Source organism: Medicago truncatula, chromosome 5 (assembly GCF_003473485.1).
Source record: "Medicago truncatula cultivar Jemalong A17 chromosome 5, MtrunA17r5.0-ANR, whole genome shotgun sequence".
Classification (NCBI taxonomy): Eukaryota; Viridiplantae; Streptophyta; class Magnoliopsida; order Fabales; family Fabaceae; genus Medicago; species Medicago truncatula.
Window position 1 is genome coordinate 27,885,638 of NC_053046.1, and position 27,881 is coordinate 27,913,518.

The following is a 27,881-nucleotide window of genomic DNA, read 5'->3' on the forward strand; positions in this document are numbered from 1 at the left end:
GTAAGAATTAAATAAATTACATTCATATTCACAAATATCTTTTGAATATATTCAACGGATCATATCCAATATTGAAACTATTTCAAAATCAATAAGATCATAACAAATAAAGCTGAAAATTATGCAAAACTTTTAAAACTAATTCAAAAGATCATTTAGGATATATTGAAACTATTTAAAATCATGATCTTTTAAATTTAAATTAAGCTAAAATTTATGATAATATTTTGAATAATTTCAAAAGATCATATTGGATGTTGAAACTATTTCAAATCTTGATCTTTTAAATTTAAAACAAATGAAGCTAAAATTTATGGAGTTTTTTTTGAATAAATTCAAAACATCATATGAGATGTTGAAACTATTTCAAATCTCGATGTTTTAAATTTAAAACAAATTAAGATAAAATTGATGCAAATCTTCTTAATAAATTCAAAAGATCATATCAGATGTTGAAACTCTTCCACATCTTGATCTTTTAATGATCTTATAGATGTGTGTAACAATGTAATTCATTTCTCTGAGAATGATCTTTCATATTTGTCCATCTCTTTCTTAAGCACCAAGCAATATAAGAGGAATCCTTAAAAGCCTTAACAACCAGAATTGAATTAGTTTCTTGAAGAAAAAAAATTCCAATGGTTATCATAAGCAATTTCCATTGTTATTATAACACCAATAAATTTAGCTTGATAAGAGGATGTTAAGCCTGAAGGGTCATCAATGCAACCTAGAAAATCTGTATCATGACTTCTGAAAACACCTCCATAGGATGCCAAACCAGGGTTTCCATTTGAACCTCCATCACTATTACACTTTACCCAGTTAATGATAGGAGGATGCCAAAATATTTCCTTGATGATTTTGATTTTCACTTTTAAAGTCTTCCAAATAGTGAAACTTGTGATTGAGTTGGAAGAAGATTGGGTTGTGTAATTACATGATAAAGAAGCATTTGCAATTGTCAAGGAGATTGTTGATTTCTAGGGAATAAACTTGTCATTGAATATTTGTGGTTTATAGCGAACCATATGATGTTGATTAAGTTGATCAAAGCATACTTTATCACAACTTTGCATTGAGGGGACCACTTCAAGTCACAAATATTCCAAATATCCTCAATTTCAATGAATTGCAATATTCTGTTTACGGAATTTGCAAACCAAGACAAAATTTGAATTGCATAGGAACATTCAAAGAATATGTGAAAATATGATTCAACATGCTTGAGACAATGATTACACATAAATGGAATTTGGCATCCTTTCTCCATAAGCTTCTCATATGTGGGTACCTTATCTTGCACTAGTCTAGAGACAAATGATACTGTTAGGAGAAAATATCCTTACACAAAATAGCTTTAGACCATGGAAAATCTTGAAATTGTTGAAGCTCATATGCATCTCTTAACGCTCGCTCTCCATTTGTAGTGTGTTTCCTCAACAGTTGATCAATTTTAGGCTCTAGGAGAATGATGACTTACTGCACAAGTAAACGCTTAAAGGGGAACTTATGGAGTAATATGTTGGAACAAAATTGGATTTATACAATGCCTATAAAGTTTTGATGATAACAAATTATTAAAGAACAATTGGATATACTAATATATGTTCAAATATGAAGGACCATAGATTGAAATTCAACAAGATCTTAACATGTATATGAGCATCAGAAGCATAAGAGAAGCTAGAAGAATTGGTAGGAGATTTTAAGAAAGTTCAATCATGGGTCAACACTTCAGACCAGAAGAAAGGAAGTTACTCAGAAGCTGAAGATCTGCACCAGACTCTGAAGACCATCATACTCTGAAGGACATAAGACTTTGAGGGACCTAGAAGCAACAGTCAGATTTGTGTTCTTCTGAAGCTATCTCTATCAGACTCTGATAGTACAATTTGTCCTCTTCTGACCATGTGCAGATACAAATAAAGAACCTCAAGGACAAAAGAAATGAACGGATAATTCCAGTTGCAGCAAAGGAATTTCAAATGTCTTTTCAAGACATTATCCATATCAGAGAAGGATATGGGAGAGAAAAGAGAATCGGGAATATTCGTGGTGAACACCACCAACAAAGAAAGAAAGACAGAAGCAGGTTCTCTGCATACCTATGAAAAATGTCTTATGATTGGAGAAACCGAAACACCTCGAAGTATTTCATTCAGAATCAGAAAAAAGAAAGTCAAGACTACACTAAAAAGAATGAAATATAGAAAAATCATAAAGATATGCAGCAAAGACTATTATGAAGGAAGCTCTAATGATGACAAGCCAGCCTTGCCATAATAGAAAGTGGACCCTAGGCCATTCATTATACCTTGTCAAATAGGAGGAGTATTGGAAAAAGGGCAATATGTGATCTAGGATCCTTTATATATATATACTATGGCATTATCAACTTTTCAACGGGTCCAAGGATTAGAATTACAACCAGCCAGAATAAAGGTGGGGTTGGCAAATAGGAAGATTGCTCGACCATATCTGATGGTAGAAAACGTACCCATAAAGGTGAACAATTTATCCTTCTTGATGGAATTTTTTATATTAGAAATGAAGGAATATTGTTTTATACCAATACTGTTAGGAAGACTGTTCTTAGCCACAACAAGGGCAAATATAGATGTCGACAAAAAGGAACTGGAAAACGAAGTGGGAAAGAATACGAGATTTTTAAATTTCCGTCAATGAGTCGAGGAAAGATGAAGCATAAAAGCAACAACATGAGTACTAAAAAGCGGACCAGCCTGGATGATGAAGATGTAAAGGAAGACAAGGAGCCTGAAGGATAGGGGGCTCCCGAGTGCAAGTTGGACACAACCTATTTCGTCAAGCTAGTGAGCTGAAAGAGCTGAAGACACAACCTATTTCATCGCAACTGAGACGTAAAACAAGCAAGAGGCAACCCATCCATTTGTTTTTCTACATTTATTTTCCTTTTCAATAAATTGTTACGCGTCACTTGATGCTTGTTACACAAGCAACGGAAGCAGTTTCTGATTCTAGGGTTTATGTGAATATGTTATTTGTGAATTAGAGAGAATTGAGAGAAGAGAAGGTTATAGAATTGAAGAATGTAATTGTAATATTGATTCTAATGAAAATATACAAAGGAGGTAGCTTATATACAATGTCTAGTTAAGTTGCTTGAAGCACAAACAATGTAACAAACTCTAGATCTTATTTGCTAACCTCTAACAAACATGTAACAAACATCATAACAAACTAAAAACAAAATGTGATTAATCACCGATTGTGATTATCACTAAAATTAAACTTGAATTAAAACAAACTAACATCCTCCCTTAATTCAAGTTTCCACTTCCTTCATTCCAATCAAGCTTCTGAGCTTGATGAACCTGTCAACCTTCAATGCCTTAGTGAATATGTCTACAAGCTGCAGCTCAGTAGAGCAATGAAAAATCTGCAGTGCTCCCTTGTTCACCGATGACAGTACGTCATTACTAGTTTTTTAGTCATATTTGTGTCCTTTTTGTAATGTTTTGAGAGTCAAATGCTTGTATACATGGTTAAATCAGCTCAAGATTCATAAAAGATAAGTTTTGCACAAATTGGAAAAAAAATCAAAGAATTTAGCTACCGGATCGTGCCACGATGGACCTGAATTGTGGCACGTTTGAAGCGTGGAATTTACCTGAAGATACTGGAAAAATCGTGGCACGATGGATATGTAACGTGCCACGATGGTTTAGTAAATTTGCTGCCACGTCAGATTAATGAAGGAATCGTGCCACGATGGACGCGAAACGTGGCACGATGATGGGCTTTTCAGAAATCCTAATTCTTTGTCTATAAAAGTCAGATGCGACCAGAAGCTTAGGGGAGATTTTGGAGACCTAAATAGAGCATAGACGACACCAGGAAGCCGAAGAACACGCATTCGATCTCACCAAACTCATAGTTGGTTCTGGTTTATGTATGTTCACTATTTTCTATGTATTTGATTGTTTAGTTATGAGTAGCTAAACTCTTAGATTGATTAAGCCATGAGACGAGTCTTTGTGATTTGTCAACCATGTAATTTGTTAAGAACTCTCTTTGACATCAATGAAAACCTAGTCTTTATTCAGAATTATTTGTGTTTATTGCTTTTCGTATGATTGTATGAATGACTATTAACCCTAGTTTCTTTCAATCACATAAATTGATCTTAGGAATTGAATGACTACTAACCCTAGCTTTTAATCATGAAATAGTAATTCTGTTTAATTCAACATAAGAACCTAGAGATAGGAAATTGAGAGTTATGACTTATGAATTAACGTTCTGACATAACTTCCACGGTTATTCAATCGGCTTAAGAGATTAAAAGGTTATAACTTAGGAAAGGGTTTTGAGTCAAGAGATTGATCAAAACCACTTAGTTAATCCGTCGTAAACCTAGGTTATTTTCTTTGAGAGATAAGAGAGGCAAATTACTCACAGTGAGCAATAGAGGATTCGAAAGGCTTGATCATCTGTTTTAATCCAATTATCAAACCATTTTATTTTCTGTTATTTACTTTTTATTGCAACCAAATCCAACTGCCTAGGGCAACCCATAAATTTAATACATCCTTTATTCTAACGCTTTTAATTAAACACCAAGATTTGATTAAATAATTGATTTTACAACAAGTAAAAAGAATTTGAATTTACAGGGATTCAATGATTGGATTTCCCCTAAATCCCAAGACAAATAAGGGTTTATTCGCTCATGATCATATTAAACATGAATAATAAATACAATATGATTATAAATAAGATAAGAGAAAAATGAATTAGATTGAAGTTTCCAAATTGAAATTAGAAGAATTCAATAAAACCAAGGAGCTCCGTTCCCTTGAACTATTCAGTTGATAAAAACAATGCATAATATATACAAGGTATGGATTCGAACCCTGAACACCACCAAAAAAACCAATGAGTTCTCGATGTTTACTGGTGAAGAGTGGTGTCCAAACATAGCTATTTGGTGCCTTTCTATAGAAGAAGATGTCATAATACACGGGTGGCACTTCATTGACTTTGTGTTGGGTGATTTTGGTGACTTTAGTGTATTCTAGATGAAAGAGAAAACGGATCAAAATCGGAATATGAGCGTAATACCCCATTTATTAGGAATTCACAATACACCGATGGGAATCCTTTTTTGGAGAAACTAGAATCGTCAAATAAATATTAATGGGTTAAATATGTTTTTGGTCCCTATAAATATGTCAACTTTTCATTTTAGTCCCTCTAAAATTTTCCTTCAACTTTTAGTCCCTATAAAATTTTCAATCACTACTTTTGGTCCCTATTTTTAATTTAATTTTTTTTTTAATGAAATTGTGCAGAAATGTGTCAAATATTCTAAAAAAAATTAGATTTTTTTAACAAAACACAAATTAAATATGAATTTTTAACCATAAACAATATAAAAATTCATATTAAATTCATATTTTGTTAAAAAATTATTAATTTTTTTTGGAGTCATTCTTATAATATTTTGAATTATTCTGGAAAATTTTATTAAATAATATGAATTCTACATATGAGTTTACTTTAAAAGAGGGACCAAAAGTGAAGATTGAAACTTTATAGGGACTAAAAGTTGAAGGAAAATTTTAGAGGGACTAAAACAAAAAATTGACATATTTATAGGGACCAAAAGCATATTTAACCCAATATTAATTTATTGTGTATAAATGTGAATCAAAGAATTCATCTGGTTGGGAATGTTGAATAAATAATGCAACTAGAAAATTTTATACTCATACCCTATCGTTAAATAATTTTATAAATAAAAAATCCTACAACGTGTTCAACTCTTGCAAAACTATGTCATCTCCCTGATTTTATATTATTAATAGTGAATACTTTTCTATGTTCCAACTTTTTTTTAGTTTCTCTCAAAAAAAAAGTTTTTTTTTTAGTTTCCCCTTTCTATCATCAAAGGTTAAAATTTAATTTAAAAAAATAATTGTAATGATTAAAGTTTTTACGTTACCATTTTAGTAAGTTTGCTAAATGACAAAATGCAACATATTGATATACTTAAGAGACATTTAATAAGTATTCAAATTTTAGGGAGATTTATTTACAACTTTGTAAACGCTAAATTAATTAATTAATTTATATCAAAAAATCATTCGCTTTATACACTATAAAGTTATCAAATTATATTCAATTTGTTACATGCAAAGAGATAAAAATATGACTAAAACTTTCGATTTTGTGTATGCTACGATTATATTTAGTTTCTTATTTTTTGCTGAAAAGAACGTTGTTGGTAAGCTATTTTTCATACTTTTCAAGTTACTTTTTTACTTTGTAGTACGTATACAATATTTTATCTCATTTTAGTAATATTATTTTATCTTTTTTTTATTTTTTATTACAGCATATATTATTGAATGTAAAACCGATAATGATTGTCCAATAAGTCAATTGAAAATATATGCATGGAAGTGCGTTAAAAACGGATGCCATTTGTTTGATGTGATTCCAATGATGTATGAGTAATAGATCCAAGAGAGTACACATATTCCATGCAATGAAGAATGAGTTATTTCGACCAAAAAAAAAATGAGTTATCAAATGACAAAAAGATTTATGCAATGTGTATTGTGCTAGAATATTCCACAATTTCCATTTAGTTATTGTGATCGCACCCAATAATTGTATTTTTAATTTATTTTAATTTTCTTAATTTCACAAATCTTTTAATTATGTCTTTGTACTTTAAGATGTTGGTATTGAAATTAAATAAGAAACTAAACAATATTATAGTAAGATTATCGTTCCAACAAAAATTGGGGATTAATTATAAGAAACAGTTATCAAGGACTTACAAAGTTTGTTGGTGATAAAAAGCATAAAGACCATTTTGGAGTTTTTCCATGTTCAAGTTAAAACTAAAAGAATTTATGAAATAGGTCTTGGAAAATGAAAAATTAAATAATAAAAGTCAAATCAATCTTAAGACGTAACTTTGATTACATTTGTTGAGAGATACTTATATGGACACAACACCAAATCAAAATCTCCTAAGCACACAATCATTAAAATATATATCATTTAGTTATTTCTTTTTTATGTGTGTATGTCTAAATGACAAATATTTATGTTTTTGACCAAGCAAGTGCTATAACAAAATGAGTCAGAGAGAACTTGGTATGTTTTTCAACACATTCACCATGGCTCTCATGAAGGTTGTATTTCTTTACTATATATGTGTTCCTTAATGTATTTCTTTATTTAGGTTGTGGTGTATGAATCTGGCCTTTGTTTGTAACCATCAATAGTACATATTAATGAGAATCCTTTGTTTTCATTCGGATATTTATTTTGCAAGTGTTTCGCAAGTGATGTTTGTTCTTTACTTTATCGTATCTTAATGCAAGCTAGTCTACTTGTGGCAATCGGTTCATAGCCAAAGGTCGACTTCCCTCGACCCTACTATGGAGGCATTACCTGTAATATTCCAGACTGCTTTAAGCATTATCGAATAACGTTATAAACCAACACCAGTCTTTTAGACGTGTTTTGTCCTCACTCACATGTTTTCTGGGAAATTTTTCAAAAGGTCACCCATCCAAAGACTACTCCAAATCAAGCACACTTAAAGGTATGAGGATGTTCATCCCCCAATATGAGAATGGTCATGGAGATAACACTATGTTCAGTTCAATCGGGGGTGCTACATGCATATCTCCATGTTTTTGGCATTTGTCACATGTCTTAGCATATTCTTTAGAATTTGTGTTCATGCCACTAATAACCGGCTGATAAGTATTTCGTTGCCTAAGGTCATACACCCAAGTCTCTCACGACTATTCCTCCATGTGTTTCCTCGAGGACATTGTTACCTCCTTCCTTTATCAAGCATTTAAACAATGTTTTGGAGCGTCCTCTTTGGTACAGTTGTCCCTTAATAAAAAAAGAACATGATTGTCATTTGATGCAGGCAGCCACATTATACCATGGTGGTCCTCTTTGCAGACCTCTGCTATGAAACCATCTAGGATAGGATTCGACAAAGTCTCATGTATAACTATCTTGTTTTCACTTTTCCTTTTAGAACTTGCTATCTTAGAGAATTTGTCAGCCTTTAGGTTATTCTCTCGTGGAATGTGTCTGAGCCTTACCAACTTGAATCTTCAGATGATTTATTTAACGAGGCACAAATATCTTTGCATCTTTTGACCCATAGCCTTGTATTCCCTATTTATTTGAGAAATCACTACTTTTAAGTCCGACTTGAGCAGTATTTCTTGAGTCCCTATTTCTGCTACGTGTTGGAGTCTGGCTAGGCATGTTTTGTATTCAGACTGGTTATTTGTATTCACAAAATTGAAGCGGATGGAGACTTGGATTTTGATGACTCTGGCCCCACACCCCTTGACTCGATGTACACAATCTATCGATGGAATGATTATGGTTTTTCAGATGTCATCGTTGTCACGATGTCTGCCAGAACCAGAGCCTTAAGGACCTTTTGGATTCATACAACACATCAAATTTTGACAGTTAAATCGTCCATTTTGTAATCCTTCAGGCATGGTTTGGCATGAAAAACTTTTTCTGAACTGGTTGGTCGTTTCAGACCATTATCTGGTGGACCACACAGTACTGTTTGAGCCTTCGGTCCTGGTAGAACTTCACTGGAAGTAGATCGACTTCTGGACATCCAAAATCTTCCTAATAAGGGTTATGCTAACTATTTCTGCTGGAACTGGTTGGTAGAGAATTAGGGTTTCGTTAATATGGGAGGCATGGTTTCATCGTCCCTTAATTTAATTTCAGATAACGATTTCATCCTTTGTATTTTTCACGTCATTTTTGTCCTTTTGCATATAGACTTTCAAACATCAAAATTTAAAATTCATATGAAAACCTTGGTGAAAGACCATATATTTGGACACTAAGAGCTCATACTAAAATAAAATCATAGGCTTGAATTCATATAAAAATTGATCAAAAATATGAAAAATGCCGTAAAAAATATAAAGGATGAAATTGTTACCGTAGGTTAAGAGCAACAAGAGTAACTTTGCCTAGATATTTCTATTCCTATATTATAAAAATAAACGACAACACTCTCTGATTGTGCTATTTTCGAAAGGTTGAAAGTTAATTTTGCCTCTCATGAAAGGTTGAAAGTTAATTAAAAATGAATTATTTTTAATGATTGGCAAATTTTTTACCTTACCCCTTTAGTAAGCATGATAAAGTGACAAACACGATACATTGATCTACAAAAGAGACATTTAATAATGATTCTAATTTTAGGGAGACTTATTTACAACTCCTTAAGCACTAAAAATAATAATTGTTTTTAGGTCATCATGCTCTTTATAGACTATAAAGTGGTCTAATCATATTCTATTTTTTTTCCGGCAAAGAGAGAAAATATGGCTAAAACTTTAAATTTTGTGTGTGCAATGATTTTATTTATTTCCTTGTTTCTTGTTTCAAAGAACGTTGCTTGTAAGACATTTTACCCACTTTTAAAATTCTCTTCTTTACTTTTTAATTTGTATATATTTTATCTCATTTTAGTAACATCATTTTATCCTCTTTTTTCACTACAGTATATATTATTGAATGTAAAACTGATGCTGATTGTCCAATAAGTAAGTTAAATATGTATAACTGGAGATGCATTAAAAGTTCATGTCATCTGTATAAAGTCATTCAATTTATGGTATGAGTACCAGGACCAAGAGAATAAATTTACACCACGCAATGAAGAATGAATTCTTAAAATAGAGAGAAAAAAACAATTGTTGAATATGCTATTTCGCAATTGGCATTTAGTTATTATACTCTCACCCAATAAGTGTATTTTTTAATCATTTTTATTTTTCATAATTTCACAGACCTTGTAATTATTGTTTGTGCTTAAGATGTTGGAAATGAAATAAAATAAGACACTAAAGAATATTATAATTAGATTGTTCTCTTCTGTCTTAAATTTGGATATATCACCATGGCCTCCTTTTAAACATTTGACATTTTCTTTCCCAAAAAAAGTTAACCCAACCGAAGGAAATAATAATATAAGGTGCGGAAAAACTAGTATTTATATTAGTCCCTTTATTTCACATATTTTTTAATTTCTTTCTCCCATATTCATGTTTTGGATTTTATTTATGAGATGTCATATTCATTAGTCATGTAAAATTATGTTTGATAAACTGATATTTTTAATTTAGATCATAAACACTTTATAACTTTTTTTATTTGTTTTATTGATCAAATATAAACATATTATTTAGAAATCCGTTGTTTATGGTTCAAATAAAAAATGTCACATGATTATTGCAAGTCATAAAAAATAAGCCTCAAATAGAATTGTGTGAAAAAATATCAAAACTTGTGAAACATGGAATTAAAATATATTATTTAGAAATATTAAGACTAAAATTCTATTTCATTTAAAAGATGGAGGACCAAACCAAAACCCTTGCAAAAAACAAAAACACAAACGAAAAAGTAAAATTAAAGAGTCTTGTTTATACAGGTGTTTTTTGTAAACAAAAATGCTAGTTTTAAAATGTTACTTGCAGGATCAAACGAGAAATCTTAGGACATGTGTAATGTTTTTCCATAAATTGTTTGAGTGTTCATGATGTTCATAAGTTTAATGTAAAAAGATGAAGATAACTGTCTTGTTCGACATAGTCAATAAGGTTTTTAGAAACTAAGATAAACAAAAGCCTTACAAGATGAAGGTAAAGAGATATAAAAGAAAATAGTTTGCATTTCATTAATAAAGACGGTTCATCAAATCAGTTACATACGTTCTTTTGACTCTTTTCTCTCTACGCTTGGATAATTCGAGTGTGAAGAAATTTTGCATGTGATTTGTGACCCTAATTTCCTATTAAAAAAACTACTATATATACATAAGAAAATAATTTACAAACCAACGGTCCAAAACTATATGTCTTCGACAGACTTGACCTGCTTTTCATGTGTGTTGGACCTTTGATCTTGCCTCTTTATAGAGGATTTGAATTCCTTCCGGTCGAATCCTTGGACTTTGAAGAATGCTAAAATATATCCTATTGAATCACACTTATATTCAATCTACACTTGAAGGAACTTCCTTTTCGACAATAACTTTCTCCTGTTTAAAACAAACACTTGGAAATATAGGCTAACAAATTGCCCCCCAAAAGTGTCATTTTCGACTGAATTTTTAAATGAAAGAGAAGATTGACATTTTTGAAAACTTATGTTTCCAAGAGAATATAATGACATCATCCTAATCATTAATGTATTCAAACTTGTCCTTTCAACTCACATCCTACAAAAATCCCCTTTATGGCGCCACTTTCTCATAAAGCTAGTGGGACATGCCATCATTTCGAAAAACACAACTGTCATCAAATAGCTTCAGCATGCTACCAATATCTCTCAATATTCGACCACGTAGAATCTCCTTACTGGAGTAGAATTCAAAAGGCTCCTAAGTTTCTTTTTCTTCAGAAAGTATGAAATCCCACTTCTATTCCCTTTTTCGCTTTTCTTGCAATCTTATTTCTCTTGCTTCCTCTAAAAAACTCAAAGAACTCCATTGTTCCAGAAACCTATAAATCCTTTGAATCTTCCATTTTCTTCATAATCAAAAGTTATGGCATCATCATCTGCTCAAAACATTTTTGTTCCTATGAGGATGTTACCTATGATGAATTTTTTGATTCCGATGAAGAAGTTTGTCTTGAAAGAGAAAAACAAAAGAAGCTTATAATCAAACTAGAGCTTGAGGAGGGAAAAATTCTATCAACTGTTGTTGAGTTGCAAAATGAGTAAATGTTTTTGACTCGTAAACTAGAAAGCATGACCAAATCTATTAGGATGTTGAATAATGGTTCTGACATGCTAGATGAAATCCTTCTAGTTGGAAAAGGGTCTAAGAACTTTACAAGAGTAGGATTCAACTCTCAATCTCTAAACAAACAAGGTGAAACTTCTAAAAAGGTGTTTGTTTCTCCAGAAAGTAAAACTGAGTTCATAATGACTAATAATATGTATAAAGATCCTGTTTATTTGCAAAAGAAACAAAACAAAGCTAAGTTTGCACCTTGGAAGTGTCATTACTGTGGTAGGAATGGTCACATAAAACCCTATTGTTTTGAACTGTATGGTTACCCTAAACAACCGCTTCTACCTAAGTCTAAGCATGCTGAGGTTAAAGAATGGAGACCTAAAGTTGTCAATACTTGTCATAGATTTCACACAACAATACTTGTCATATAGTTCACACAACCCCTAGAACCTCAAAGAATCGGTACTTTGATAGTGGATTTCTAGGCACATGACTGGAATCAAGAAGTACTTGGTATACATTAAGCCTTATTTAACAAGTTTTGTCAATTTTGGTGATGGAGCTAGAGGTGAAATCAAGAGAGTTTGTAAGTTGGTTTGTACAGAACTTCCTAGACTTCCTAGACTTTATGATGTTCTACTTGTGAAAGGACTGACTGCCAATTTTATCAGCATCAACCAATTGTGTGACCAAGGACTAAAAGTTTTGTTCGCCAAGTCAGAATGTTTGGTGACTGATGAGAAAAATAATGTTCTCATGAGAGGAGAAAGGTCAAATGATAACTGCTATTTGTGGAGTCCTAAAGAAGAAAGTAAATTTTGTGAAGTATGCCAATTCAGAAAGCAAACCAAGATGGCATAACCAAAGTTGTGACATCAGACCACTTCAAAAGTTCTTTGAATTTCTTCTAGATCCAATTGGGGGTATTGAGTACTGGTAGAAAAAGAAACACTCATGACATGAGGTTGTTGATGGTTACTCAAGTTTTGATGAGATGAATTTTGCCAAAAACATGTGTTTGTTTGAAGATATTTATCAAAGACTTCTAAGAAGAACCGCTACTGCAAAGATCAGAAGAGACCATAAGAAAGATGTCATGATTCAAAAGTCATGGATAAATGCTTAGCATAAGGAACTTGAGCAGTTCATGACAAATAGGATGAGGAATTTGGGCCCTCAACCTAAGGATGTAAATGTGTTGTGGATTTACATGAACGGATCTGATGAAGATGATGCTGATATCAGAAACAATGATGTAAATGTGTTGTGGTTGTTGGAGAGAAGTTCATGGTCGCTCAAAAATATGTTGATAACATGTTAGGTAAAATGTTAGAACAATGTATTCAACATGTATTGTCTGAACTTGATATTGTTGATGTGCAGGCAAGACAAGTGGTTGACACTAGTCTTATTTCTCAAAGGTATGAGGATTGGATAGATAGTGCTAATGATATATGTCTTAGTGTTGAAATTAGTCCTAGCTTTTGGGTCAACAAGAAGCAAAATTGTGCATATTTGTGTTATGATTGTATTGCTAAAGGAAGCAGTTATCCTTATTTAATCTGGATAAAGTCTACATCACAAGAATATAATGTCAAGTTGGATGTTATGATATTATACTACCAAAATCTAGGAGTTGTCATCATCTCTGAAAAACTTTCTCTAACCAACAAGAGCCAACACTTTGACACCCGTCATCACTCTATCAGAGAGTTAACTGAAGAGAAGATTGTCATTAGAGCGTGCAACAGACACATTCTCTTCCCTCCATTTAGTGGTGCACGCTATTTTAGGGAAATCCTTAGAAGCTTTCCATAACTTCCTACCAACACGCCATCAACCTATTTTCACCTCTCTCTCTCCCCCCCCCCCCCCCCCCCTCCAAACTCAGAGAACTAATCTACATTCCTCCCAATCTCCAAACGCTCCCCCTCCCACATACTTCAAAACTCTCGTTTTTAATCAAGTTGATTTTTGTGATGGATCATGAAACCAAGATGTCTAAAGCGTGTGATTAAAATTCTAGCTAGAATCAAACTACCCCAACTCCTTCCATGACACGAGCTACCCATTCTATGGAAAAGGATGGTCCATCATAAGTTATGACCGATATTGTTCCTATTAGGGTTGTTCCAGGTCATGTTCCCACCAAGAAAATGACCAATACAACTACTGCAAAAAAGGCTAATCCTTCACATGTAAGTGAACCCTCTCATCACTTTGTGTCTGTTTAGTTGCTTACTAGAAAACATAAAAATGTTGTTTCACCTGTTAGTGTTAAGAGACCTCATTCTATGACTAGTTTGTAAGTTGATCCCTTGAGTATGCCTGATGTCAAATCAAATGCTGGTACTTCTGATAAAAATACTCTTGAGTCTGATGATATTGTTCAATCATTTGAAAAATACTCTGGATCTGTTGAAACCATAAGTCAGACAAATGTTGTTGAGAATTTGGTCATTGCATGCGTCGTGCCACACAGGAGCACGCCTCCTCGCTGGGATCACGCAACACGTGTTCTTCCCCGCTTCTAATCACACGTCGCATAACCCGGAGACGTTTATGGAAAACATGCGCCTATATAAGGGTGAACTTGCTTCACCCTCAAGGTACACAACACTTCTTACACTATCTCTTTTAGTTCCATTAATGACTTGAGCGTTGGAGTGCTAACGTGCCTGCAGACACCTTTCGTTCCACCGCAGAATATTCATCACTGTCGCACCGGAAGTCGTTACCAATCATCAGAGCATTCTCTACCATCGTTGCAACTCAACCCTTCTCACCGAAGATCATTGATCTTCCCAAAGTCTTCACTAATCTTCAGATGTCTTGATTTTCCAATTTGCATGATTTCTTCGTGAATTACATCAAAACCACCCTAGAATTGCTATTTTTTTGGAAGAATAGAATTACATACTCAAATATAGAAAACATTACAAATGTTCCGAAATCATAAGCAAATGTTATAATACTCCTCTGTTCTGTTGGTAAAATCTACTGGAAATGACTGAAAAACATACTAAGAATAACGTAAAATGACCTGTCATGAAGTCCTACCTAAGCGGTATTTATTGAGTCCCTATTTATGCTACGTGTTGGAGTCAAGATAGGCATGCTTTGTTTCATTTGGTTATTTGTACTCATAAAATTGAAGTTGAGGAAGACTTGGATTTTGATGCCTTTTTTTTTTTTTTTTCAATAAGACTCTGGCCCCGTACCCCTTGACTTTTTACGATCTGTATATGTACCGTACACATTCCATCGATGTAATGATTATGGTTTTCCGGATGTCGTTTTGTCAGGATGTCTGCCAGGACCAGAACCTGAAGGGCCTTTTGGGATTCATTCCACACATCAAATTCTGATAGTTAGATCGTCCATTTTGTAATCCTTCGGGCATGGTCTGGCCTTAAAAACTTTTTCCTAAGTGCTTGGTCGGTTCAGACCATTATCTGGTGGGCCACGAAGTACTGTTTGAGCTTCTTAGATGCAGTGATGAAATCAAAGGATAATTTTTTCTATATGTTGGTAGCATGCCTTCGGTCCTGGTATAACTTCACTGAGAAGTACACTGACTTTTGGACATCCTCAGTCTCCCTAATCAGGGTTGCGCTAACTATTTATGTTGGAACTGATAGGCAAAGGATTATGCTTTCCTCAATATGGGAGGTATGGTTTCTTCGTCCCTTAATTTAATTTCAGATAACATTTTCTTTCTTTATAGCTTTCGCATCATTTTTGTCCTTTTGCATATAGATTTTCAAGCTTCAAATCTAAAATTCATATGAAAACCTCAGTGAAAGACCATGTATTTGGACACTAAGAGCTCATACTAAAATAACACCATAGGCTTGAATCTTAAAAATTCATATAAAAATTGATCAAAAATATGAAAAATGTCGTACAAAAGATAAATAATGAAATCGTTACCGTAGGTTAAGGGCAACAATAGTAATTTTGCCTAGATATTTCTATTCAAATATTATAAAAATCAACGACAACACTCTCTGATTATGCTATGTTCGAGCTATTGAATTTTTAAATTTCTTCTTTATATCATGAATGGTTTAAAATTAATTAAAAATAAATTATTTTTAATGATTAGCAATTTTTTTACGTTACCCCTTAAGTATGATAAAGCGACAAACATAACACATTGATCTACAAAAGAGACGTTTAATAATGATTCTAATTTTAGGGGGGCTTATTTACAACTCCTTAAGCACTAAAAATAATAATTGTTTTCAGGACATCATGCTCTTTATATACTATAAAGTGGTCTAATCATATTTTATTTTTTTTACAGGCAAAAGAGAAAAATATGGCTAAAACTTTAAATTTTATGTTTGCTCTGATTTTATTTATTTCCTTGTTTCTTGTTTCAAAGAATGTTGCTAGTAAGACATTTTACCCACTTTTAAGATTCTCTTCTTTACTTTTTAGTTTGTACATTTTTTATCTCATTTTAGTAACACTATTTTATCCTCTTTTTTCACTACAGTTGATATTTTTGTATGTCAAACTGATGCTGATTGTCCAAAAAGTGAGTTAAGTATGTATACCTGGAAGTGCATTGATAATGAATGCAATCTGTTTAAAGTCATGCAACAGATGGTATGAGTATCAGGCCCAAGAGATTTAATTTACGCCATGCAATGAAGAATGAATTCTTAAAATAGAAAAAAAAATTGTTGAATATGCCTTATACTAGGATATTTCGTAATTGGCATTAGTTATTATGCTCTCACCCAATAATTGTATTTTTTTTAATTATTTTTATTTTTCATAATTTCATAGACCTTGTAATTACTGCTTGCGCTCTAAGAAGTTGGAAATGAAATAAGCAAGACAATAAAGAATACTCCCTCCGGTCCTATTTATAAAAGAATTTTGAATCAATAAAAGTTGATGTATCTAGTTAAAAATTCAGTCCAAATACATTCACTTTTGTTGACCTAAATTTCTCTTATAAATAGGATCGGAGGGAGTACTATATTAGATTGTTCTCTTTCTCTTATGATTGGATGTATCACCATGGCCTCCAATTTAAACATTTGAACTTTTCTTTCCCAAAAAAAACGAACCCAACCTAAGGAAATAATATAAGGTGTGGAAAGACTAGGATTTATATTAGCCCCTTTATTTCACATGTTTTTGAATTTCTTTCTCCCATATTCATGTTTTGGATTTTATTTATGACATGTCATATTCATTAGTGATGTAAAATTGCAAGTCATAAAAAATAAGCCTCAAATAGAATTGTGTGAAAAATTCTCAAAACTTGTGAAACACGGGATTAAAATATATTATTTAGAAATATTAAGACTAAAATTGTATTTCATTTATATTAAGAGAGATTTTATTTTTTCTGAATCAAGAGTAAAGGAAGGCATCAGGATGAGGCTTGATGTCCCAACTATGTTAGCATCCAAAAAAATTAAGAAAGGGAAAATTGTACATGATTGAAGACCAAACCAAAACCCTTGGAAAAATCAAAAACGGAATCCAAAAAAAAAATAAAGAGACCTAAGAAAAACGGTAATTTGGAAACCCATATTTCTCTCTAAAAAATACTCCCTAATAAATAAGGGTAAAGATTCCTGCCAAACAATATTTACGATTCTATGACTTTGGTTTACTAGTTTGTCCACGCAATAGTTTCCCTCACAAAAAATATGAGATGAAAGAATTGAAATTACACCTTGAGTACAATTATGCCAACGGTTGCGAATAGTGTATGGAACTAAGGATGAGTCCCTAAAAACCTGCAAAGCACTCTAAGGATCACCTTCCACCTATAGATGATGCCAATGATGTTGAACCGCATATTCCAAAGCAAACATGAAGAGTCTAAAAGATCCGATTCAAAAACAGAAAGAGGACTCATGTTGCAACTTCTGTCTCTCAGCAACAGGATACATGCACTAATTGGATTAACACACAAGAAATCGACATTTTGTGATAATATTTTGGTGAAATTCTATACACTGCAGTAATCACAAGATCTAGCAGATACCAGATTATAGCATGTTTTATAATCAAATATATAAACTAGATCAAGTTAAACCAAATGATTGATCTCAAATGGATAATAAACTACAATTAATGCAAAATAATTAAGAGAAGTCTAAATGTAGTCCTAGCTCAAGTCAACACATAATTCTATTGACATGCTACGAACTGCAAATCGGTACATGCATACCGGTTCATGATACTTTTGCGGATTGGTTTGCACAAATTCCTCTATAATTCGTGGAAACCGGTGAATCGACATACCGAGAGAAGTGGTTGTAGATCAAAGAAAGATGAATAAGAGGTTTAGTACGAGATAAAAGAGAAAGAAAAACCTCTGATGGAACAAATAAATTTTGCAGGAAAACCTCTCAAATTGGGATGTAAAAATTTAGTGATTATTAATAAATTTAAGTTTTGTTTAAAGATTCTAGTTAAAAAAATCTTTTTGTTAAAAATTTATTGATAGCTTACTACACTTAATTAGATACTATTAGTACTACGAACCGATGCATACCGAAACTCTATACCCCAAACCATACCAACGCAAATTACGAATTATGTGACTATGGTCAAAACCATCATTGGTCCAGATTTAACATCCCTATTTTTCTAAGTGTATTTATTTCTTAATATTATCTATGTTAAGTCATTTGATTGTAAAAGACACTTAGATTTTGCTGAAGTCTTTGTTACATAACTAGTATTGAAACAGAGTATTTAAGTCTTTGTTACACTCAGGATTTTCAATATCAGTTAAGACTCAAATTTGGAATCAATCAACTAGTTAAGTAGTATTGAAGAAGAGATTTAACTAAGTAAACAAAGATGAGCAAGGAACAGGAATTGATAAACAATTATACACAGCCACAAGAGTAAGAACTAAAACAGATCTATAAAGATTCAACAAGCTAAGATTAATTCACTTCAAACAGATCTAGTACCCTTGGCAAGAAACACTTAAAGGAGCAATGATTTGAGCAGTAGCATAGCATCAATAAGGCTTAACCTACATGAACAATAAAGCTTTTTCGTCTGATGTAAACTAGACTTAAACCTCAAATTAAAACATGATTTAACAGAAGTTTGAAATTGGAATAAGAATTAATGATACCAGAGAAATCGTTTTCACGAAAAAGGGAAACAAAAACGAAACAGGTTAGCATCTGCCACACCAGTGAGACTGCAGAATCATCTGTCAGTTTTCATTCCCAACACGGCAAATGTGATGCTACATCCATTAGCAGTTAAAAGAAAGTGAAAAATAATGTAGAATAACCCTAACTTCTAATGCACAAGATCTTGGTTAGAACCAGTGCAAAATATGCTCCTAAAATTATTTTAGTCAACAGAAAAAAAGTGATACTCTAGATTATGCTCTTCGAATAACAAAATCAATATCTTCATTGACTTCAATATTGCCATGATCTACTAAAAGACTCAAGTTCGGTCCCTTCACATTTACTCACCGCTACTAATTACTACCGATGAAAGCTATTATGGAGCACAGTTTGTACAAGAAAAAAGGCATATTATACGGAGCATTCAGAAAATCGTGAGAAAAATGAAAGATGATGCAGAAAGAAATTGACAGCAGAGGATCTAGATCCATTCTGATTTTTGTCCAACAGATTTAAGATTTGAAAATCTGTGTTTTGACTGTACAAGAGAAATTAAAGTTACATTAAGTTACTCATGATGAAATTAGGAAAGAGTTATGCTTCACTTCAGATAGGAAGCTCAAGTGTTAATAATATAACATGAGTTTGGCATTAGATTCACTTCATGATTTACATAGCAAAATATGTGTTACTCATGCCAATACTACCTATATACAACCAATAACACAAGCATATCAGTTAATAAAAATATATAGATTAACTCATTAAAACTAGTATTACTTATTCCTTCAATTGTTTTCAACACAATCAAGAGTATGAAAAGAGCATCACTGTCGTGAGTTTCATGAAGGGAATTCAAAAACAAAATAAAGTTTTAAGAAGAAGATGATGGTGGTTGTTGATTCTTCAGAACACTAGTGAGGAGTTGCCTCAACTCTTCATCCCTCTTCTCCTTCGAATCTATTAATCGTAACATCTCTTCCTGTTGTCTTGCCAGACGCCTGAGTTCCTCTTGATCCTTCAAGTATTGCTCTTTTAACCAAACCACAAGTTCATGATCACTTTCTTTTCTTCCTTGTCCTTCAACCGTTTCTTTAGCTTCTGCTTGAGCAGAAATATCCGGGAAAAACTGAAGATCTTGCTCCGTAACAGTTACATTGTTGGACGAAGAGACTTTTTTTGTGATAGAAAACCGTTTGCTTTCACCTTGAGTCTCAGATAAACAGACTCTGTCAATCATCCTTGCTTCTTTGTTCCCATTTGAATCTTCATAATCTTCCTCCAAACTCCCTGTTAAAAATTCAGAATTTGCTAAAGAGGATGAAGAACAATGGTTGACTAAATTTTTCGATTTCAACACATGCGTGCAATCCTCAACAGATCTGGAAGGAGCAGCAATATTTTGAGCAGCTATCATACAATCATGGGCAGAAATTTCAGCAGGAACATCATCACAAAAATTTTGATAATTAAGAATGTCAACAAGATTGGGAGGAAATCCAGGTGGAACACCAACATCATTAATACTTCTGTTAGTTTTTCCAACATGAGCTCTGTGTTTCCTTGAGCTTTCACTTCTCTTCCGCTTCACAATGTTTTTAACAAAATCGACATGACCCAATATTGATTGCCTCCACCACATTGCATAACGTGTGGTTACATCTGCCTCATAAAGTCTTGGTGGGAAATACAAATCTGTATCAAATATAAGCCTACAATAGTTTTTCCAAGCAATGAATTTAGTCTCATTAAATCTAGGCACATAACTTGGAACATCTTGATCCATTCCAAATTGCATAGCAACTCTATGTGGCAAATACTGCTCTATAGAGTCAAATCCAACAAGCTCAGAAACTCTCAGGCATATAACAAATGAGAGCATTTGTTTATCCAAATCTTTCTTAAATGGTACCGAAATTGCATCATTTGGATAAAATACACCACATTCATCTGCATATCTAAAATATGGACGCCAAAGAAAATCATTGATAGCCAAGTCTAATTCCAGCTTAACATTGTCAATTTTCAAGGCTTGTACCCTATGCCATCTAAACAATAAAGGGTCTCCACGGTTGATCAACATGGGTTGCGGTTGTAATTTTTTGAACCTCTCCCACACCCAAATTTGAACCAAGTAAAACGGTGATTGAAGAGTAACTTCTAAAGGATATCTATCACCACCAACAGATAATTTTGACAAATCAACAATGGTTTTCTTAAACACGCTTAAATCCTTATATATGCTAGCTAAAACAGCCGGTGCCAAAGCAATAGAATTTCCTCTAGCAAGATGAATAGCAATAGGAAACAAAGAACTTTTCACCAACATGCATTTTCTAGGAAAAACAAAAATTGATAACCAAGCAACAATGAATGCTTCATGTTCAACTTCACTACCTTTATCCATGAAAACATCCATCCATAATGATATTCTTGGCTTACCTGTTTTAGTCTTTTTAAGTTCCTTTCTTGCATTGATCATCTTCTTTTCCACCACTCTCATTTCTCGGTCTTTAACATTCGCGAAAATAGGATCACCAATGACAGGGTAACCCCCAAGAACCATAACATCCTCCAAACCTACCGTCGCCTCACCAAACGGAAACACAAATGTATTAGTCTCACAACACCATTTCTCCACAACCCCGTAAAGCAAGTTTTGATTTTTCAGTATGCGGCATTTGGTACTCATTATAGCATCAAAAATCCCAGCTTTCTTCCAAACCGGTTCATATTTGAGCTTAAGTTGATCAACCCAACAACCCCATTTCGGTTGTTTTTGTCGCCAACCAATGAACTTGATTGTTAAAGGCCACTCTTTTGGGTCAAACACGTAAGACATTGATGATGGGTTAAAGCCAAAAGGTTGTTCATGAATGGAATTTGAAATGGGTTTTAGAAAATGGGCTATTCTGAAAGTTGCTTCACTGTGACCATCTGGTGAGAGCATGAAATCTTCCCTCTCCTCCATTATTGTTTCTTCAAATGGTTGTTCATTCATCATGGCTATGACACTGTTCTGCAAAAAGCTTGAATCTTTACTAAGAAACTGTGAAACAAAATGGTTTGAAGGTATTTTGTAAGAAAAATGGTTGCTTAGTGAAATGGCACCTTGTTTGGCACAAAGAATGTAGTACAGCAACACCAGAGCATCCTTGCATATGAAGGGAGAATGGTAAGTCAAACACCCAAATTACCCTTTTTTTGGTTGTAATGCGAAAATCCCAAACCAAATAAGTGGTCATTTTAAATTATGTTGAAGGGCATTGTTGTATTTGGCAGCTTGGTATTTCTGTCCTTTACTTCTCTTTCCTGTGTGATGGCATTCCCTTTTTTGGGTACAGGCAGGTGACAAGGTGTGATGACACTTTTTTTTTTTTTTTTTTTTTTATAGATAAAATAGGAAACACATGTTTAAATTCATATTGCTTGTTAGTTCCACATTTGATATATAGGGATTGAAATTTGAATTTTAGATTCTCGACTTCTTCACATTTATAGTGTGTTCACTCTAGTAATATTGATATTGTCAACTGAGTTACGTCTTACATATAAATATATGCACTTCTCATAAGTTAAATATATTTTTCATTGTGGATAAATTAAAATGCTACTTCCCTTTACTTAATTTTATTTGAAAACACGGTCATAAAGTTCTTTTTTTTTTCTCTATAGACAAAATAGAAAATATCATTTAAAATTTACACATAGAAGGTTTTGAGTTCCAACTCATCAAAGATATAGAATCTATTAGCACGAGTAACTAGTCATAATCTTGTAAGGAGTTTTTTGGGATCAGAGAACTTAACTGTGAAAGTTAATCTTAGCATGGCTTTGAATAGGCTTAATAAGTTATATCATGGTCGATTGTTAGTTCTTATCTTTAACATGTTACTCGAGGTAATGGGATTTTACACTCATTTTGCAAGATTAGCTTATACAAAAAGAATATTGTTGATACATAGCCAAGAGTAAAAACTGATCGAGTCTATAAAGACTAAACAAGCTTGTAATGTCTTGTGGCATTATTATGGTATGTATTAGTCTTTTCTTCTTCTTACGTTGTAGAGTAAACCATTTTCCCCAGCCAGAATATGTTCAACAAAACAACCCCAAAGTTTTCCACGTAGCAATGAAAATAATTTCAAATAACTACTTAACCGCAAGATTTTCAGGCCATTTTTGAATTCATACTTTACAATGTTATCATAAAGCTTTTCCAGATTAAGATCAAACAGGAAAATAGGTTCTAGCATAACACTTTAAACATGGTTTCATGTAGCACACAATACACAATGTACAAAAAATTATCACATACTAGTAGTAGTAGGTATCATTTTAATGACTAAGTTTACTGTAACGTTAATCAACAAACTTCAGATATTCTTGACTCTAGTGAAAGAGAGATGATTTACCATTGTGGGAGTTGGATGGCCATTGTGAAAATTAGCGAACCATGAGTTATAGTAATACATTGGATGGTCAACAAAACATATGCTTATAGTTAGTGGAATTAGAATAAAATGGTATGTGATTGTGATAATGAGAATCATAGCTTGGAAAACATATAAATCCAGGCTCAATTTGCCCTTAATTTGGTTTTTCCAGTGCCATGTGATTAAAAGTTATAACTATTAACAAGTTCAGTCTTCATTGCCCAACATTACTCATTTACAATACCAATCTTCATTAACCTTAACAGGTTCAAGAAACATATTTTGATTATTTTCCATGAATAGAAAACTTGGAACAAGAGCACCATGGGCCGACAGAATTTTAACACACAAGAAATGGATATTCTGTGTTAATATTTTGCGGCCTAAACCTTTTGAGAATATTTTGATGAAACACTATAAGCCACAATAATAACAAGTTCAAGTAGATGCAAAATTAGGAATTTGGACAAGGAAAAAAGACAGAAAAATGGCTTGTGTAAATAAACAGAGAGCAACAGTTATGCATAGCGAGTGATATAGTACAATTAAGTTGAGCAGGGAACAGAAATTGAGCAACAATTATACATAACCAAGAGTAAGAACTAAGAACTGATGCAATACCTAAAGATTCAACAAGCTATTACTAACACTCCAAATCAAAAGGGTAGCATCCAATTGTTATACTAACATACCAAATCAAAAGTTGGTTGTACAACACTGATAAACACTGATATCAAACATGTAAGCTAGTAATATCCAAATCACTGTGTTGGATGGACTGAGAAGACAATTTCAAATATATGCCAGAAACAACTCCCAGGTTAATCCATCCTTCACAATGTTATCATAAAGATTCTAGAGATAAAGATCAAGCAGCAAAATAGGTTCTAACATAACTGAAATATAGTTTCAATTTCATGTTTAATAGGGTTCAAATATAGCTTAATCACCTAATTCAGCTACTCTAGACTCTGTGTCGCTATCGGAATTTGATCAGAACAGGAATCAACATTGATGACAATAATGATTTTGGACAACACATAAACTCGCAGCCAATTCCCCTTATTTTTGTTTTTCAAGTGCCTTGTGATTAAAATTAACAGATTCAATTTTAATGTTCATCATTACTAATTTACCATTCAAAAATTGATTAACCTTAACAGGTTCAAACAACATCTTTCTCAACAGCAAGAGCCGGGCGCTAATAGGATAATCACAAACACACAAGAAATCAACAATTTGTGATAATATTTTAACAAAGAGTAATTACAAATGGATAAAAAATAAATAAATAAATAAATAAATAAATAAAAAGGAGTACTGAATCAGAGATTTAAAATTCAATAAATTAACAAAGACGAAAGGAACAATTATATATTGGCAAGAGTTAGAAAAGTGATACAGTACTAAAAGATTCAACAAGCTATAACGACTAATTACTAATTCACTTTTCTTACTACTAATTAACAATACCCTAACCTAACCCCCAAAACCATAAAGGGTCCTTCCTTGCCTCTTGAGCGCATAAACAACATCCATAGCAGTAACTGTTTTGCGACGAGCATGTTCAGTGTAAGTGACAGCATCACGAATAACATTCTCAAGAAATATCTTGAGAACACCACGAGTTTCTTCATAGATCAGACCACTGATACGTTTTACACCACCACGCCTTGCAAGACGACGAATCGCGGGTTTGGTAATTCCCTGAATGTTATCTCGAAGAACTTTGCGATGACGCTTTGCACCACCCTTTCCTAAACCCTTTCCTCCTTTTCCTCTTCCTGACATTGTTGATTGCAAGATCTTGTTTCGAGCTTCGAAATTTCGATTTTAGTGTGTTGTAGTTGTTGTTGGTTGGTTCTGTTTCGATGTGTATGAGGGTTTGTTATATAGAATTTGAGAAGATAAATGATTTGCCGTTGGATTGGGTGGTGATCCGTGTGAAGGACATATTCGATGATATGAACCGTTGGATTACAAATGATTGGCTGGAAAGGGTGTCACGCGGATCGCCAGCGTGGTTTTCAATTTTCGGAATGGCGCTGAGCAATTTTGAAGTACTATCACTTACCGCTCAGGTTTATCTCCAAAATAAAATTTGGTTGAGTAAATAGTCAATTACCCCTCTGAAATTAGCAAAACTTCAATTATCCTTTTAAAATTGCACAACGTTAATCAATTTACCCCTGCGTCAAATATTTATGTTAGTCAACATAACGTTTTGCAAATACCCTCCTGAAGTTTTGCATTTATGTGCAAAATGTCCCCTAAACTTAAAAATTTATATTTTGTTTTCTTATCCTTAAAAGTGATTGCATTATCACTGAATTGTGGAGTATATTAACTAAGTTTTGACGATATACAACCATATATTGACAGTATTGTAGAACAAATTTGCAGTATTTGGTAAACCCTACAATAATATTCAAAACTCAAGAATATTTACAAAACAAACATAAAAGTATTTCTTTGTTTCAACATCAAATGTTGTTTTTTCTTTTTCAAGTTGTCCTTAACCCCATTAGAGATCAAAAGGATGGTGGCTATCATGTTTTTTTATTCTCTTAAAAAAACATAATGAAATATACATAATATAATATTATTACCATTCCTTTGTATACCGTCAAAACTTAGCTAATATGTTCCACAATTCAGTGATAATGCAGTCACTTTTAAGGATAAGAAAAAAATATATAAATTTTCAAGTTCATGGGGCATTTTGCACATGAGTACAAAACTTCAGGGGGGTATTTGCAAAACGTCATGTTAACTAACAGAAAAATCTAACGGATGGGGTAAATTGATCAACGTTGTGCAATTTCAGGGGGGTAATTGAAGTTTTGTTAATTTCAAGGGGGTAATTGACGAAAATTACAATTTCAGGGGGTAATTGACTATTTACTCAATTTGGTTGTGTAACGCCCCATTTTTATTTAATTATTTTTAGTTGATTTAAAGTCTTTTATATGATTTTTAAATGATTTACGTTGATTTTGTGGTGTGGTATATTTTATTAAATGACTATTTTATTATTTAATAGAATAGGTGAGAAATAGGATTTAATTGGAGTTTGGGGGTTATACGAGAATTAAGTAAATTTAGAGGGAGTAAAGTGAATATTGGGAGATTATATTTATTAAAGAATTAGAAAATAGAAGGGGGAAGCAGTTTTTACGTACAACAGAGAAAAGGAAGAAAAGTCAAGAAAAAGGGAAGAGAACCAAGAAGGGCTGCGATTTCGATTATCTAAGGTAAGGGTGAGGCTAACTTACATTAATTTTAGTGTATATGATTCTGATTATGTTTTAACAAAAGTTATGAATAAATTTGGAGAATTGGGAATTAGGGTTATGATGAGAATTGATGATTAAATGATGGAATTAGGGTGAATTGATGTAGAAATGATGAACAGACCTTAGATGTTTCATATATTGATGTTTAGAATCAGTTTTAAGGTTAGAACAATGGGTTTGGGTGAATTTTTGAGAAAAACTGTAATCTGGCCGTACTGTTATTCATCGCTCGCCTCCCGAGTGATGAACCTCGCCGTAGCGAGTGATGAAGATCATCGCTCGCCTCGCGAGCAGGAGTTGTTCGCCTCGCGAGTTGCATTTCGCAGCTCGCCGTAGCGAGTGTGGGCAGAGAGCTTGCACAATTTCGCATTTTTGAGCTGTGAGTTTAACCTTGGATGTTTATGAGGGCCTGAACATGTACCTTAATGATTAGGCAAAGTTTTAGAATGAGATTGAACTCGGGAATGAGACAGAATGAATCCTTGAGCGTTTTACCCTAACTCGCCGTGGCGAGTAGAGGCTCTCGCCTCGCGAGCTAGTGCTTGACAGACTGCCGTGTGTAGGTTTCTCGTGGTTTTGTCGCACGAGTAGTTGTGGGTTGAACTTTGGGATAACAATGAAAGATGTATAGGATATAAATGATGATATGAGAAGCTGGTTATGACGAATTGAGGTTATTAATATGATAAACTTGTATAAGTATTACTTGATTGTGAGAAAATGTTAGACATCGTTGAATTGCATAAGATACTGTTATATCACGCTGTTGTATACTGTTGCGTTGCTGTTGATTGATTATGATTGTTGATGAATGCTGGTTTATACTTAACTGCATTCAATTAGAATATACAATGTGTTGGTTCGGTTGTAAGTTGTGAGTTGTCGTTATAAGAAACGGAGTCATAGGTTGTTGATGTTGACCAAGTTGGGGAGTGAGTTATAGTTATTGTGCACGGTCGTTGTCGTTGCCTATGTTGTCGTTGCCGTAGTTGAGTTGTATGCTGATATACACAAGTTGAGTCCTTCATGATTAGGGCACGGTGGAGGGCTCATGCCCTGGAATGCTATGTCATTCAAATCGTTGAGGGCTCATGCCCTGAAATGCTATGTCATTCAAATCGTTGAGGGCTCATGCCCTGGAATGCCTTGTCATTGAAATTGTTGGGGGCTTATGCCCCGGAATGCTTAGTCATTC

The 27,881-nt window shown here is 33.2% G+C and overlaps 3 protein-coding genes, 1 long non-coding RNA gene and 1 other non-coding gene across 5 annotated transcripts; 3 read left to right on the forward strand and 2 right to left on the reverse strand.

The window, feature by feature from the left end:
* Positions 1–6,220: 6,220 nt before the first annotated feature.
* Positions 6,221–6,774, forward strand: LOC11435466 (uncharacterized). The gene is made up of 2 exons (XM_024783451.2): positions 6,221–6,296; positions 6,383–6,774. The coding sequence occupies exons 1-2, from the start codon at positions 6,221–6,223 to the stop codon at positions 6,502–6,504; spliced, it is 198 nt and encodes a 65-aa protein (XP_024639219.1). The 3' UTR covers positions 6,505–6,774.
* Positions 6,775–9,246: 2,472 nt separating this feature from the next.
* On the forward strand, positions 9,247–9,936 carry LOC11429991 (uncharacterized). Its single transcript, XR_003012032.2, has 2 exons — positions 9,247–9,471; positions 9,576–9,936. It is a non-coding gene; the product is annotated as an uncharacterized protein (transcript).
* Positions 9,937–16,013: 6,077 nt separating this feature from the next.
* Positions 16,014–16,627, forward strand: LOC120575759 (uncharacterized). The gene is made up of 2 exons (XR_003012031.2): positions 16,014–16,218; positions 16,323–16,627. It is a non-coding gene; the product is annotated as an uncharacterized lncRNA (long non-coding RNA).
* Positions 16,628–19,828: 3,201 nt separating this feature from the next.
* LOC112422131 (uncharacterized) lies at positions 19,829–21,925 on the reverse strand. The gene has a single exon (XM_024784898.1). The coding sequence runs from the start codon at positions 21,923–21,925 to the stop codon at positions 19,829–19,831; it is 2,097 nt and encodes a 698-aa protein (XP_024640666.1).
* Positions 21,926–24,711: 2,786 nt separating this feature from the next.
* On the reverse strand, positions 24,712–25,261 carry LOC11433555 (histone H4). Its single transcript, XM_003615044.4, has one exon. The coding sequence runs from the start codon at positions 25,179–25,181 to the stop codon at positions 24,870–24,872; it is 312 nt and encodes a 103-aa protein (XP_003615092.1). The 5' UTR covers positions 25,182–25,261; the 3' UTR covers positions 24,712–24,869.
* Between the last annotated feature and the right edge of the window lie 2,620 nt (positions 25,262–27,881).